A 14,599-nucleotide genomic window follows, 5' to 3' on the forward strand; every position below is an offset into this window, starting at 1 on the left:
TTTTATACAGACTTCAGTTCATCTGCTCTTGAACAGTATGATGCCTTACTCACCAGCAATATTGTTCCCATGTATAGAGCTTTCAGAGGTAGGTTGCAAAGTCTTGATTAATTTTGATTAATTTTCTGTAATTATGGTTCTGGATTTGATAAAGCTATGGAAAGGACTTAAAAACATGAATGCATGGCCTGCAGTATATCCAGATCTTGTGCAAACATGTTTAAAACTTTTTAAAAGTAGATGTGTGAAATTTTAAACCGCACTTATGTAAGTTAATTTTTTTTCTGTGTATAGTCCTGTCTGACCTCTGCTTAGGCGTACCTGTTCACTTTTGAATTTTCTCTTCATCTCCTGTATGCTGTTGTAACATGAAATGCTAACTATGAAACTCTTATGAAAATATCCCCTTTAAGAAATTCTCAAGGTGAATGAAAATGGCACTTTTTCTTTCCTTTTGCAAGGTCTCAAGAGAAGACAGGACAAAGTTTGTAAACAATACTGATACAGTGCCTGTTTCCTCAAACAGAAACTCAAACCAGACAATATTAATCTTGGAGTATTTACTTCAGGCAGATGTTTCTATTATACAAGTGTAGTAAGCTACATTAACTCTTTCCTTGCAGCCTGACTCACATTTGGTTGTAGTCACTGATAAGAAACTTTCTACAACTGCATATTGTCCTTTTTTTTACTCTTAGGCCTAGGCTCATTTTACTATAACAAAGGACAGAAAGAGGAATTGCGTAAGGAAAAAGCCGGAGGAAAAGCAAGGATATAACTGCCTTTCTAATGCATTCAGATCTCATTTATTCATTCACTCATGTCATATAAAAAATGTGAGCTACTTTAATCCAGAAAACCTGAGCTACTTTAATCTTCCAAGTAAAACAATGACATTACGAAAAATCCAATTTTTCAAGGAAAACGCTACAAGAGATTTAAACTTACAAGTTGTTACTCTGGACTATAAGCAAGAGGTAAATCAATAGGGGATGCCCTCAATGCCCCAAACCTATCTGGTTTTTTTGCCATCATAGCTGTAAATATTCAAATAGTCTCATTAGCTTATATCCTACAAATTTTATTTTCTCAAATAACATCTGTGAAACAAGCCAAATTGCCTACTGATATTTGACATGAGTTCTGTAGAGTTAGACTAACTCTCAGGTGGTAAATATTCCTTTTACAAAGCCATTATCTCAGTTCCTACTAATTGGCACAGTTGCAGGTGCTAGCAGATAGGCCAGAAATGAATGACCTCTCAGCTCTACAGTCGTATGCATTCTCTCCAGTAGGGCAATGGACCTTGCAGAGCTATAATAACATTTACTGTGCCTCTTTCAATGGTGAGTGAGAGTATGTCTCTTCTGTTGAAATCCAAATTTTGTGAAAAAAAGATTTTACAGGCAGTTTAGTTTGGAACTTTTTATTATTCATCTATAGTGAGAAATGAAGTACGTTCTTTTTCTTCAGTGGTGAAATAACTTCAAATTTATGTTAAATATGCTTATACTTTATTTTAATGACAGACATTTGGGACTATTTCCATAATGTGCTTCTTCAGGAGTATGCTAGAGAAAGGAATGGAGTAAATGTTATCAGTGGACCAGTGTTTGATTACAATTATGATGGCCATTTTGATGCTCTTGATGAAATTAAGCTGTAAGTACATGAAAAACCAGAAGTCAAACTCCAGATTATTTCCCACTGTATCTCCACACAAACTTGTATTCAAAAAGAACAAGAAAAAAGTATCATGGAGAATGGAGTATTCCCCTTATAATACTACAACCACTGTAACTCATACAACAGCAAACATGCTTACAGTATTGTAGAAGTTGAAATTCCAATAAAGAGAAAAAAGCTTTGCAGTTACATGTGTGTGTGTGTATGTACACATGCACAGGTACAGACCAGTAACTTACTTCCTAAGTTTATGCCTAGATTTTTAGACCTCTGCATCAGAAATACTGGGAGAATATATAATATGTAAATATGCAGAAGATGTGTATAAATGTAATTTTTTCACTTTCATGTTGTGCTCACTCACCTGTTTGTTGTTTCTCCCTGTTGTCTCGAACTGATGTGTTTTATCAAAGATCAGATTTCTGTGTTTCCCTTCACTGAATCATGTAACTGGGAATGTAACATGTAACATTCCTGAGTGGTACCTTTGCATAGCTATGGCTTACACGAGTCAGTTGGACGTCTGACAAGTTCTAGGTACAATTTAGTGAGCTCTGGTAGCATAACAAAATACATTTAAAAATTCATTTGTGTATAGAAACAGGAATAAGAGAAGACTTAGATAAAAAAATATATATAAAAGAGAAATACAAAAAAATAAACCCCAATTATTTATGTTAGTGAATGAGGACAGGAGGGGAAAAACCAGAATAATAATAAACAACTTTGTTCCAAATATAGGGAAAATGCCTTCTGACAGTAAGAACACTTATGTAGTAGAAAAGTGCTGGGAAATCTGCACAGCTGAGTCTGTCACTGGAGATGTTTTATTCAAGGCTAGACTTAATACCACATCTGTCAAAAATGGTTTGCGAATGGGAAAATCAGCTCTGCCACGAAGTAGGAGGATAGAAGGGAGGAGAGAGTAGAACTTCCTTCCAAGCAGAATGCTGTAATACCCAGTCAACCACATAATGTTGTCTACAGTTTGGAATAAGGATGTTTTATTCAGCACAGTCAGTCATATGAAGCAGTATAATGATTTCAGTGATGGTCTTTTGTTGAATACTGAAGACGTACAGCAAATTTGGGAAGCTTCAGCTCCTCCTAAGTTTATACACAAAAATGACCATGTTCACAGAATAGCAAGAAAAGAGAGGGAAAGACATTTTCAATCGGGTATCCTAAACTGGTTTCTATAGCACATAGCCATGAGCCATCATTGTGGCATTTCTTGCTGGCAAGGAACCATAAGCTAATTTTCTCATCACTCCAATTCAGTTTCATGTAGTTGAAATTCTTAATGTAATGGAGGGCAAATATGATGCTCTATCCTGCTGCTTCCAGATGTAGAGATCTCTGGCTCTGTAAAAATAGAGTGTTGACCACATAAGCAATCCTGTTGGTTTCAGTGGGACTGCTTGTAGCAAAGGACTAATCCATGCGTTTGGCTGTTCATGAAACAGATAGTGAGGCTGTCTATCCCATCAGGTATTTATTTCAATTATAAAATAAATAAAAGTCATATAGTAGTGAAAGATCTATGCTAAGTTCTGTAAGTTACTAACGGCATCAGTGGTTTTAATACTTGATATCTAGATAAATCCCTTAATTAATATTTGTTTTGTAGGCACGTAAACAATACAGAAATCCCTGTCCCAACCCATTACTTTGTGGTTCTGACTAGCTGCAAGAACAAGTCCTATACGCCACTGAACTGTTCAGGCTCCTTGGATGCTTTGTCTTTTATCATTCCTCATCGACCTGACAACACGGAAAGCTGTGCTGTAAGTATAGTTCTATGCTCCTGTGTGCCAATGAGCTTTGTGAACTGATTCCCAGTGTGATCCAGTCATCTGGAGAATCTTTAGAAGTCTAAGTTCCTCATGAGTTGAGAGCTAAAGCAATGACTAGGAGAGCAAGAAGCTCCAGGAGAGGTAGCTGGAACCTAATGAGCTGCTAGGAAGCAAGGAAGAAGAATGGAGGGTTTGATAAGAGGACTTGGAAATGCTGTCACCTGACAAGGGCTGAGAACAGCAGCACAGCCAAAAGAGTGATGAAATAGCTTTATGAAAGGCTGCAGGATAAACTTACTCCAGAGGTATCAGAGGACTTTGAGTGTTACTCCCTTCAGTGTAGCCAGAATGCCTTCAATCATCTGTTCCACCTTTATTAGAAATTAGACAGTAGGCATTTAGATGGATAGTTCTGCAGTTGAAATTCATACTTAAATAAAATCTATGCTTACCACAGTTTAAATCTTGTGTTCTGTAGCAAACAAAATAAATTAGCTGAGTGTAATATGTATCATCGAGCCAGCTGAGTGTCTATTCCATAAACTCTGGGATGCAGAAGGTTCCTTGGCTCAGTGCATGTATTAGAGAGTCTCTCCACACACAAATATAGCTGCGCAGACTTGAACTGGCCCTCAAAGCAATACAATTGTGTTTATTTAGTTTATTTATAACTTTGAACTCATAATTCCAGAGAGCTGCAAGCTTGCACAGCTTAGAAACAGTTTGGGTGTCTCCTCATTTGTGATGTGGATAATCCACAACTGCTCAGTCATCTTTTTGGTAGTTGAGAGTAAACCGAATATACAAAATAAATAATTTGAATGAATTAGTCTTTATACTTTAGAAATTAACATCTGTTATTTCTAAAGTTTAGCAACAAACCCCAAATATTGTTGCACTTTATATTCATTGTGTCTTGCAGTGATGTAAATTTAGTCAACCATTTGTGTCAGAAGCAGATATTGGTAGCAGAAAAGCATATTACCATCTGTTTACCAAAAAACTTTGTAGTAAAACAATTGAACAATAATATTTTTGATTTATTAGTGCTTACATTTCCATTGTTTTCCCTGTCTATCTAGCAATTGTTATTGCTGTCCAGCAATCAAGACTTAGCTGCTTTAAGGACATTGTTCAGGTTTGCAGGTGCCTGTTGTTCAGCTAGCTTGAGGACTGCAGCTAATTTATACTGTAATTAAAACTATCCTTACTTCTGTGTTTAAAACATGAATGACTCAACTGTACTTTGTAGTTAAAAGCTATACTTGCCATTTCAGCATAATTTTGTTTCTCTGTTACTTTGGAAGTGGGGAGGGGAGACATCCATTTGATGATGTTTAAATGGCATCCCTAAATACAAGGCTGTAAAGATGTCTAGGACTACCTGAAGTTTTACCAACTGGAGGCCTTTAGTCTGTCAAACCAGTTTGAACACTGGTTATTGTCTAACACCACCACCACGAAACAACAGAATGCCTTTTAGGTGTTTGAACATTGTTCTTGTTTGTTTTGGCAGGAAAACAAGACACTTTCTGAATGGGTAGAAGAGAGAGTTCAGGCTCATTCTGCACGTGTTCGGGATGTGGAGCTGCTAACTGGGCTTGACTTTTACCAGGAAAGAAAGGAACCCATCTCTGAGATCTTACAGCTAAAGACTTTTTTGCCAATATTTGAGACTGAAAGTAACTGAGTATCTGTTTAAAAAGTGTTAGTGCTTGGAAGAAAGCAAATTTAAATGATTTAACCTTTTTCCTTGATAAAGTATGTAGGAAACAAGACTACAGCTCTTCTATAGGAAAATACACTTAGAGGAGCTAATTTTTTTTTTCAAATTCATGTTCTTCGGTCAGGTATTTTGTGCCAACTGAATAAAAATTTCCTAAAGTAAAGTAAATCATCATTGCTGAGCCAGGCTTTCAAAACAGAGAATATTTTATTAGTAGTGGCTTGAAAAAAACCTGCAAAAGGAACTTGTTTCATAGTAGAGAGACACCAGAAACGTAAACTGTATAGAAAATATTTCTATAATGGAGCTAGAAAGTGAAACAGCTTCAGAGGAGTGTGTGTGTGTTTTTCCCTTGTGTTTATCAGAGGGGTTATGCTTATCTAATACTAGTATGTCCTGAAATGTTCTGGAAACTGCTATGTATTTAAAGACATATTCAGACTCCCAAAAAGTTTGTACATAGTGGTAGTGTCTCCTATGACCCTCCCTTGTGTTTCCCGCTTGGCTAACTCATTATGCTAGTTACAAGTGAAGTGAAGTTAGAGTAAATGAGTTATGTTCTGTACCCTTCAGAAATCTTAAAAGCATTCTGAACATGAAGAGGTAAAAGGAATGCTCTAGCCAGGAGGATTTTTTTCTGGATATTTACCTGTATTTCCAATGACTTCCAAATGCCTGGCAATACCTAAATGCTTGTGTCTATTTTTAAATAATTAAACCTGAGATTAGAGCACAAAATTAGTGGCGACATCATAAAAATAGTCAGTGTTCCTTTCTGTAGTGAATTTATACACAAAGACTCTAACTCACACTGTGCTGTACACAGATTACTACTGAGGGCAGGTAAGTGGGACAAGGCAGTGGAAATTCCCAGATTCTGCTATTACAAAAATGTCATGCGTTAATTGAGGGTTGAGCTGATTTTCTCCACTGAAAATGCTGCTAAGAAGGTATGAATAACAACAGACAATTGACCATTTGTCTGATTTCTAGGCACAGTGGGGGAGTTTTAAAGAAACATGTCAAAGACTGTTTCATTCTGTAACTAATTGTGGACTGAAGGAGATATGTCTGTTTAAAAATGGAAGCTTTAAAAGCCTATACAATAAAAAACCAAAACCACTGCAGGACATTTTTTTCCCCATGTCTTAGATGATCAGTGTATGCACATAGACTCCAAACATATCTTAGCAATATTTATCTTACATCAAGATGTGGGACCAAGCTGAACATCAAGATTTGTATCTTTGGTTAAACCATTACACCATCTCCTTGAACATGGAATTGTGTTTCACCCTGCAACACTGCTGCATCTAAGTCTGTCCATCTAAATCAGAGACTTCTGCTAAACTGCCTCAATTAACAATACAACTGATTTTTCACTGCATAGTAAATCATACCCTAACTTAATAATAATAATTTGGGCATGTAAATTAACTATTCTAGAATCATGAAATTAATTTCAGAGATAACAAGTGTGTTGGTTTTGCGTGGCAAGGTTTTGGTAGCGGGGGGGGCCACAGGGGTGGCTTCTGTGAGAAGCTGCTAGAAGCTTCCCCTGTGTCTGACAGAGCCAATGCCACCCGGCTCCAAGACGGGCCCGCCGCTGGCCAAGGCCAAGCCAGTCAGCGCCTCTGTGATAACATATTTAAGAAGAAGAAAAACACTTAGAGAGAGAGAGCTTTTGCAGCCGGAGAGAGGAGTGAGAAGATGTAAGAAACTCTGCAGACACCAAGGTCAGTGCAGAAGGAGGGGGAGGAGGTGCTCCAGGCGCCGGAGCAGAGATCCCCCTGCAGCCCATGGTGAAGGCCATGGTGAAGCAGGCTGTCCCCCTGCAGCCCGTGGAGGAAGGATGAGGGGGTGTAGAGATTCCACCTGCAGCCCGTGGAGGACCCCACGCCGGAGCAGGTGGAGGCACCCGAAGGAGGCTGCGTCCCGTGGGAAGCCCACGCTGGAGCAAGCTCCTGGCCGGACTGGTGGACCCGTGAAGAGGGGAGCCCACACCAGGGCAGGTTTGCTGGCAGGACTTGTGACCCCGTGGGGGACCCCACGCTGGAGCAGTCTGCTCCTGAAGGTCTGCACCCCGTGAGAGGGACTCCATGCTGGAGCAGGGGAACGATGAGAGGAGTCCTCCCCCTGAGGATGAAGAGGCGGCAGAAACACCGTGAGATGAACTGACCGTAACCCCCACTCCCCGTCCCCCTGTGCCGCTGAGGGGGGGGAAGGTTGAAGCCGGGAGTGAAGTTGAGCCCGGGAAGATGGGAGGGGTGGGGGGAGGTGTTTTAGGAGTTGATTTTATTTTCTCATTCCTCTACTCTGTTTTGCCTAGTAATAAATTAGATGAATTCCCTCTCTAAGTTCGGTCTCTTTTGCTCATGACACAATTAGCGAGTGATCTCTCCCTGTCCTTATCTCGACCTACAAGCATTTCGTTATGCCTTTTCTCCCCTGTTTAGTGAATGAGGGGAGTGAGAGAGCGGCTCTGGTGGGCACCTGGCCCCCAGCCAGGGTCAACCCACCACAAAGAAATAAACAGTTTCTTAAGAGTATCATATTTGGTATGTCTACATTAGCAATTTAAAGTAGAACTAGCTTGACTGATGTGATGTTGTGACTTGATATATTGAAATTTGAATTAACTCCTATATCACCAACCATGGCAGCAGTACAAGCTTCAGGCCAATACTGTAGTTCAATTATGAAAGCAAATTTCTGGTGTAGAAACAGTTACACTCATGTTTGCATTACGTATATCTCTGGGTACCTGCATGATGAAATAATGTCTTTGAGGTTTGTCTAGACTTCTGAAAATTAATTTTATCACACACAACAGGTGCTAGACTTAAATAGCAGCAAAATTAATTTGCTGTCCTCCTGCACAAGATTCTTGAATATTCTTCTTTATCAAAATGTCTAGCCTCCCCTCGCAAAAGCTGATAAAAGTTGGCCCCTTCAGCGTTAAAGATCCCTGCCTATCAGGCTGACAAAAACTATTTCTCTTTCAATATTTGTATAGCATCTAACACAAGAGGATCTTGATCACATATTTGGGTTTTACACAAACTTTTGTGGTAACGGAGTCTGAAGTTGCAGCTACTCTAAGAAAGCAAATATGAAAGTGGTTTTGCTATAGTCATGTTTATTTCCCCTACTGTTCATTCAGCTGTCACAATATCTAGCGTTCAAAAGTGTAGCAGGTCATTTACAGATAAAAGTATGGAGATTGCATAGGAATAACTAACTGAAAATTTTCTGTGAGAAAAGGACTTGGTTCTTAGCCCTTTTTTCTTCCCTTGGCGCCGATGCCTGGGTACTCTCTTCATGTTGCAGAGGCTCCAGCTTCCTCAGTGCCAATTCTCTATGCAGTATCATACAGCCTCTGTCACACCCCGTGACATAAACTCTGCTAAAAACTGCTGGCAGCACTGAGTTCTCTCTCCTCCTCTCCAGAGGCTGTAATATCCATCTGTTAGTTGATCTTGTGATTTCTCAGGCCTCCTTAAAACTGTTCCACTTTTTGTTACTTAGATGAACAAGCATGGGAAATTTTCTTTCCCCCATCACTAAGTTCAGCCAGAGCACCAGGTCATTGACTGCTTTAAAACACGTCTGTGTTTCTGACTGATTTGGTGGAAAACTCTGGGCTAACCTTTCTTGTTTTCACTTCCCTAGTTACATGAGCCAGTGCCTGCCTTGGAGATTGGGAGAACTAGTGGAGAAGTTGATAGAATGATGATTAGGGGACAGAGTTGGTGCTGTGTACCACCCTTGTACCGTGTAATTAAGGCTGCACGTGGTAGGAAGTGCAGCTCTCAAACCCTAGAGATTTATGCAAGGGAAATTCATTGGCCTTTGGGCTTTGGTGACCTTATCTAAATTTTTTAGCAGGTTCATAGGCTTGCACAGGCATTTTTGTTTAAATTTGAAAACAAATGTAATGACTTATCCATTTATAGAAATAAAACCTCTTGCCAATTCATAAGAAAACAATACTGTGTACATATGGTTGCATTACCAGTAGAAATATAGCCTGAAATTTATGCAGTTCCCTAAGATGTTTTTGCAGATCTTTTCCTGTTTGAAATAGAGTAACTTCTGCGATTTGCATGGAGATGGAAATGAACAGCTGCCTCAAACAGAATTCATGTGCTACCAAAGCTACAAACTACTGCACAGTTATTCTGAGAATCTAAAAAATTTGTGTTATTCAAATAACGTTGACCTGGAACATTTCAGCCATTTAGTTTCAAGACTCTCAACTGGTTGTCCTTTTTTTCACTTCAAAAGCAAAGAATACTTACTCTTTATTAAAGTTCTCAAATAGACAAAAGTTCTGATATGTAGAGGAGAGTAGGAGGGAAATAAGTTCTATCCTGCAGTTCAAAGGCAGTGAAACTGTACATGACATTGTAAGAAGTCTGCTTGGAGCATGTTCCTCACTGTAGGAAATCTGGACAAAAGAACAATTGACTGTATAAAATTGGTTATTTTTTTTATTCAGAAATGCTGAGAAATTCAGAAGTTAAAAAAACAGTGAAAGTAACAACAAATGGACAATAACACATAGTAAAACCAGCATATGGCAGATATTTCACTTAAAAACATACTCCTCCTTTGATAACTACTCTGCTTTGTCCTGACAACTAAGAAATAATGCTGTTTCTGAAAGTTTCAAACTTCTCCTGTTTCCTAAGGGATGTGGGTATAACTTCCCAAAAATGGCAAGCCCTTTATTTCTGTGGTTTTTAGCCAGTTTTGGGACCCCTAAGTATCAAGCTGGAGTGCAATAGGTGTAAATCAATCTGCTGACAATAAAAGCAGATGCTGCTGAGTCTCAGCTCTCATAGCCACCTTCTGTGTGAGAATTAAAATTCTGTAAAATGTGATTTTCCATAGACCACTACTGAAGCTGAGAAACTGAGCACTCCTGTAGCCACTGAAAATCTGAACTCAGGAGGATCTGGCTGTTTCCCTCTCTTATGCTTGGTTGTTTTGGTTGGTATTTTTGGGGGGGTTTTTTGTTTTTGTTTTGGGTTTTTTGGTTTTGGTGGTTTGGTTTTTTTTTTTTTTTTAGTTTTAGAGTATTAGAACCAAACCTGTAAGCAAATATAGAAATTTGGCACTACCTATAGCTAGCCTTGTCTCTGTAACAAGGCAGGATAATAACAAAAGAGAGCAGGCAAGGGAAACACAGCCTACCCTGCTCCAGAAAATCCTACAGCCAGAGCAAGGAAAAGCTTAACTGAATTTTTTTTTTAGCAAGTGCTGTTGTTGTTTCCCTAACACCACACCCTGGTCCTGTGAGACTGTCACCATATGAAACAAACTTTTTTTTTTTGCTTAATATTTATTACTGAGACCTTTTTGTCAGTACCTCCCTGAAGGCTACCTTCAGAATACAGCTGTTTAAATGGCACAGAATACCCTTGCCTCCTATGTTGGTCATTATTCTTTAAGGAAAACAGTATTAATGGGTATAGAAAGGGCTGTTTTTTCAAATTACCTCCTACACTGGTCCTGCAATGTTTGTACATAGGATTCTGGGATTTTTCACATGCAAAATGTGCAATTGTGTTTATAAGTACAGATTTTTTCTACCCCAACTACCATTTCTGTGCAGTGCGGGGAGTTCCTGCTCCAGGGTGAAGAGCTGTCAGTAAGGGGGCAGGCAAATCTGTCATGCCTCTGGACCTGAAGTCAGAGGTTCAGAAGTGTCCTCTTAATCAAGCAGCTCTTCCCTGCCCTGTCACATTTCCCCTGGGGAGAGGGAAGTGGAGACTACTGGAATGACTTTCCTTCCCACGGTCTCAAAGGAGCAGGAAATTTGAATCCTTCCCAGTCCCTGAAGCAGAAACCAAAGAAAAGGAGTGTCCTTGGAAGGATGAGCAGTGGTGGGTGGAACATGATTTGGTATCAGTCAGGGTCAGGGCTTTGGGTTTGAGATCAACCAGACATGAAGCGGGAGGAGTCTTTTGCCAAGGACCCAAATTACTTATGAATGTGTACTAAGGAGACCTGGCAACTGATGTGGCACATAAACCAAACTGCCCACTGTCCAGGAAGCTCAGCCATAGCCTGCTTTGCCTGTAATGGCTGGAGGTTGGAGGGAGGGGCAGCGCTTTCCAAGACTGGCTGCAAGGAAGGGCAGATCTCCAGGTCTTACTCCATGTGAGAGAAATGTGTCTGGGGAGAAGAGGACTCCAGTTTTCCAGAGGCTCTCCGAGGAAAGGCAAAGTTGCACAGTTTTGTTTGCTGTCTAGCTTGCCTCTTATCACTGAGTCAGATTGCTGCCTAACAGAACAACTCACGAAAGGCATGTGTGGCTTTGCACAAGATTAGGGACTGTAGAGAGTGGTGTTCAAGCTAAGAGGCAGGGTGGTCTCATCTGAGCAGATGATGGGCACAGTCTTTCCTTCCTACCAAAGAAGAGGCTCAAGTAATCCAATATTTTGCAGTAAGGAAGCCATTTCTCTGGCTGGTTGTACCTCAGAAGCAGATGCTGTTCACAGTTACAGTGACAGCAGGAGATGATTTAGAAACCACTCTCTTAGGAGAGCCATGGCTGGACAAGTGAATTTTGACCACATTGTGATTTCAGCAAGACTGACAGTTCACAAACAGATATGCCAACCATACCAACCCCAGCTGTGCTTGCAAGGCATACAAAAAAAGGCAACTGAGGGTTTTTTAATAATTTGCATGGATGTCTGTAGTGTCGTATATCTGAAAGAGAAATGAGCTATTGGTTAGGCTCCTCACCTTGGCAGGGGCATAAGCCAAAGCTAAGTTCTTTCATTTCCTTAAAAGCAAAATACCAGGGTTTGTTTGTTTGGGGTTTTTTTCATTTTGTTTTGTTTTTGGTTTTGTCCCTAATTCTGCCCTTCAGCAACTTGAGCTCTTCTCAGCAGGGTCCAGGCAGGATATCTGTATTAATTCGGGAGCATCTCTGGGTGCCTGCGAGGACCACATATAGGGTAAGATGCAGGAAAAAAGCTGAAAAGAGCTGTAACTCGAAAGTTAGTCTAGATGCATTTTCTAGGTCATTGCAAACATAGTGCATCTTAATACATGAAAGAAGTTTTTTCTTATGTTTAAGTTGAATTTCCTGTGTTTCATCTTATGCCTATTGCTTCTTGTCCTGTCACTGGGCACCACTAAAAAAAGTCTGGCTCCATCTTCTTTGCACCCTCCCTTCAGGTATTTATATACATTAATAAGATCCCCCTGAGCCTGCTCTTCTCCAGGCTAAACAGTTCCAGCTCTCAGCCTTTCCTTGTAGAAGAGATGCTCCAGTCCCTTAATCACCACAGCAGCCATTTGTTGAAAGGCTCTCTCTAGTATGCCCATGTTTCTCCTGTACTGGGAAGCCCAGCACTGAACCCAGCACTCCAGGTGTGGCCTCACTAGTGCTGAGTAGAGGGGAAGGCTCACCTCCCTTGACCTGGTGGCAACATTCTTCCTAATGCAGCCCAGGATACCGTTGGCCTTCTTTGTCACAAGGGCACACTGCTGGCTCATGTTCAACTTGTCCACCAGGACTCCCAGGTCCTTCTCTGCAGAGCTGCTTCCCAGCTAGCTGGCCTTCAGCATTTGCTGGTGCCTGGAGTTGTTCCTCCCCCAGGTGCAGGACTTTGTGCTTCCCCTGGCTGGACTTCATGAGGTCCCTGTCAACCCGTTTCTCCAGCCTGGTGAGGTCCCTCTGGATGGCAGCATGACCCTCTGGCATGTCAGCCACTCCTCCCAGTTTGGTGTCATTAGCAGACTTGCTGAGGGTACACTCTGCCCCATCATGCAGATCATTAATGAAGATGTTGAACTCTATTGGACCCAGTATTCACCCCTGGGGTACACCACTAGTGACTACTCAGCTATGGCAGTGCCCCAGAGGTTGCAGGGCTAATCATTGTGCTTTTTCAGGAATGCTTTTTGAAGCCAGTGGTTTTACGTTATGAATTTTCTTAGCGGCAAAATCCAAGCCTGTTATTCTGTAGACAGGATTAAAGAGTGTTCTCAGTCCTGCATTTCAGATATGCCAGGCTGTTTTGTATGAGCAGCTTAACACTCCTCAGCACAGATGGAAGCTGTATCAGACAGCTGTAAATATAAAACACTCAATTTGATCAAACAAAAAAGCTTTTCATAATAACTATGGGAATTAACAACCTCTCTGTGCTTTTCTTATTATCGTATGCAGTACATGCCACAGAAGTTTCTCTTGAATCTCAGGAGTAACCAGGTCTCCAGCGGAAGAGGACGGATGGGGAATGGCTTAGAAAAAGCATTTTGGAAAAGAATGCTCCTTTTGCTTTGCAGGCAAGCCAGTGAATGTTATTTCCATCTATTCAGCTGTTCTGGGTTGGATTTTTTTTCCCAATTGCTATTTGTTTTCTGGAGAAAAGCTGATAGATTTGTGTCTAACTACCAAAACTACATCTGTGAATACCATTTTTATCATCTCTAGAACATTTGAAGGATATTCCCATCAGCCAGGAATGCAAAAAGTGCTTCAGAAATGATAGTTGGTTTTAATTTCGCTTTATGAATTTCTCCTCCATTTTAGGCAAAAGGATGCCTTTTCTATATCTGGGAGCACATTTTCATGCAGCAGCAGATTCCGAAGGGATTAGTTTGCAGCCCTCCTTTCCAGTCTTCCCTAAGGGGCATTGTCCACATCTTTTCATCTCATCAGTTTATATTCTTCTAAATTTTTTGTTCAGATTCCAGATGCTGGATATCTCCCTAACAACATTAGACATTTCAGATCAGTCTTCAGTTCCAAGGAGGAAGAAGGGCAGAAAGAAATCACTGTCTGAATGCAGAAAAAAGTAGAATATTCAAGGGTTTTTTTCCTTGGAATTTTTAAAAGCTTAACTGCAGACCCATGGGAAAGGTGAGTTTAAACTGTTGCTTACTCTAATTCTTTCCACAGAATGAGAAATCTTGCCTCATTTCCTTTCCTTGGTTATGAGTTGGATCGCATTTTATATGGTATGTAACCTAATCTTTTGAGTAGTACATAGTTTTGGAAAAAGTTTAGCTGCATAGGCTTGGGAAACACACATGATATGACCTTGTATTTGTTTTAGTAATTTTTTATTTATGAACATTGTCAAAATCTTTCAGGCTTTCTTTGGCATATCAAACATGCTTCTGGTGGTTTGGAAGCAAACTTCCAGTACCTAAAGGAGGGGGCCTACAAGAAAGCTGGAGAGGGACTGTTTACAATGGACAAGCAGTAATGGTCTTAAGTTGAAAGAGGGTAGATTTAGATTAGATATTGGGAAGAAATTCTTTACCGTGAGGGTGGTGAGGCACTGGAACAGGTTGCCCAGAGAAGCTGTGGCTGCCCCCTCCCTGGAAGTGTTCAAGGCCAGGTTGGATGGGGCTTTGG

The 14,599-nt window shown here is 40.5% G+C and overlaps 1 protein-coding gene across 1 annotated transcript in view; it reads left to right on the forward strand.

The window, feature by feature from the left end:
- ENPP3 (ectonucleotide pyrophosphatase/phosphodiesterase 3) overlaps window positions 1-5,804 on the forward strand; it is a 42,000-nt gene extending 36,196 nt beyond the window's left edge. Inside the window, exons 22-25 of the mRNA XM_054819274.1 lie at window positions 11-88; window positions 1,530-1,662; window positions 3,317-3,473; window positions 4,999-5,804. Of these exons, the coding sequence (XP_054675249.1) occupies window positions 11-88; window positions 1,530-1,662; window positions 3,317-3,473; window positions 4,999-5,172 (542 nt within the window). The 3' untranslated portion in view covers window positions 5,173-5,804. The remainder of the gene's footprint in view (window positions 1-10; window positions 89-1,529; window positions 1,663-3,316; window positions 3,474-4,998) is intronic.
- Window positions 5,805-14,599: the final 8,795 nt, after the last annotated feature.

This window comes from Grus americana, chromosome 3 (assembly GCF_028858705.1).
Source record: "Grus americana isolate bGruAme1 chromosome 3, bGruAme1.mat, whole genome shotgun sequence".
NCBI classification, from domain to species: domain Eukaryota; kingdom Metazoa; phylum Chordata; class Aves; order Gruiformes; family Gruidae; genus Grus; species Grus americana.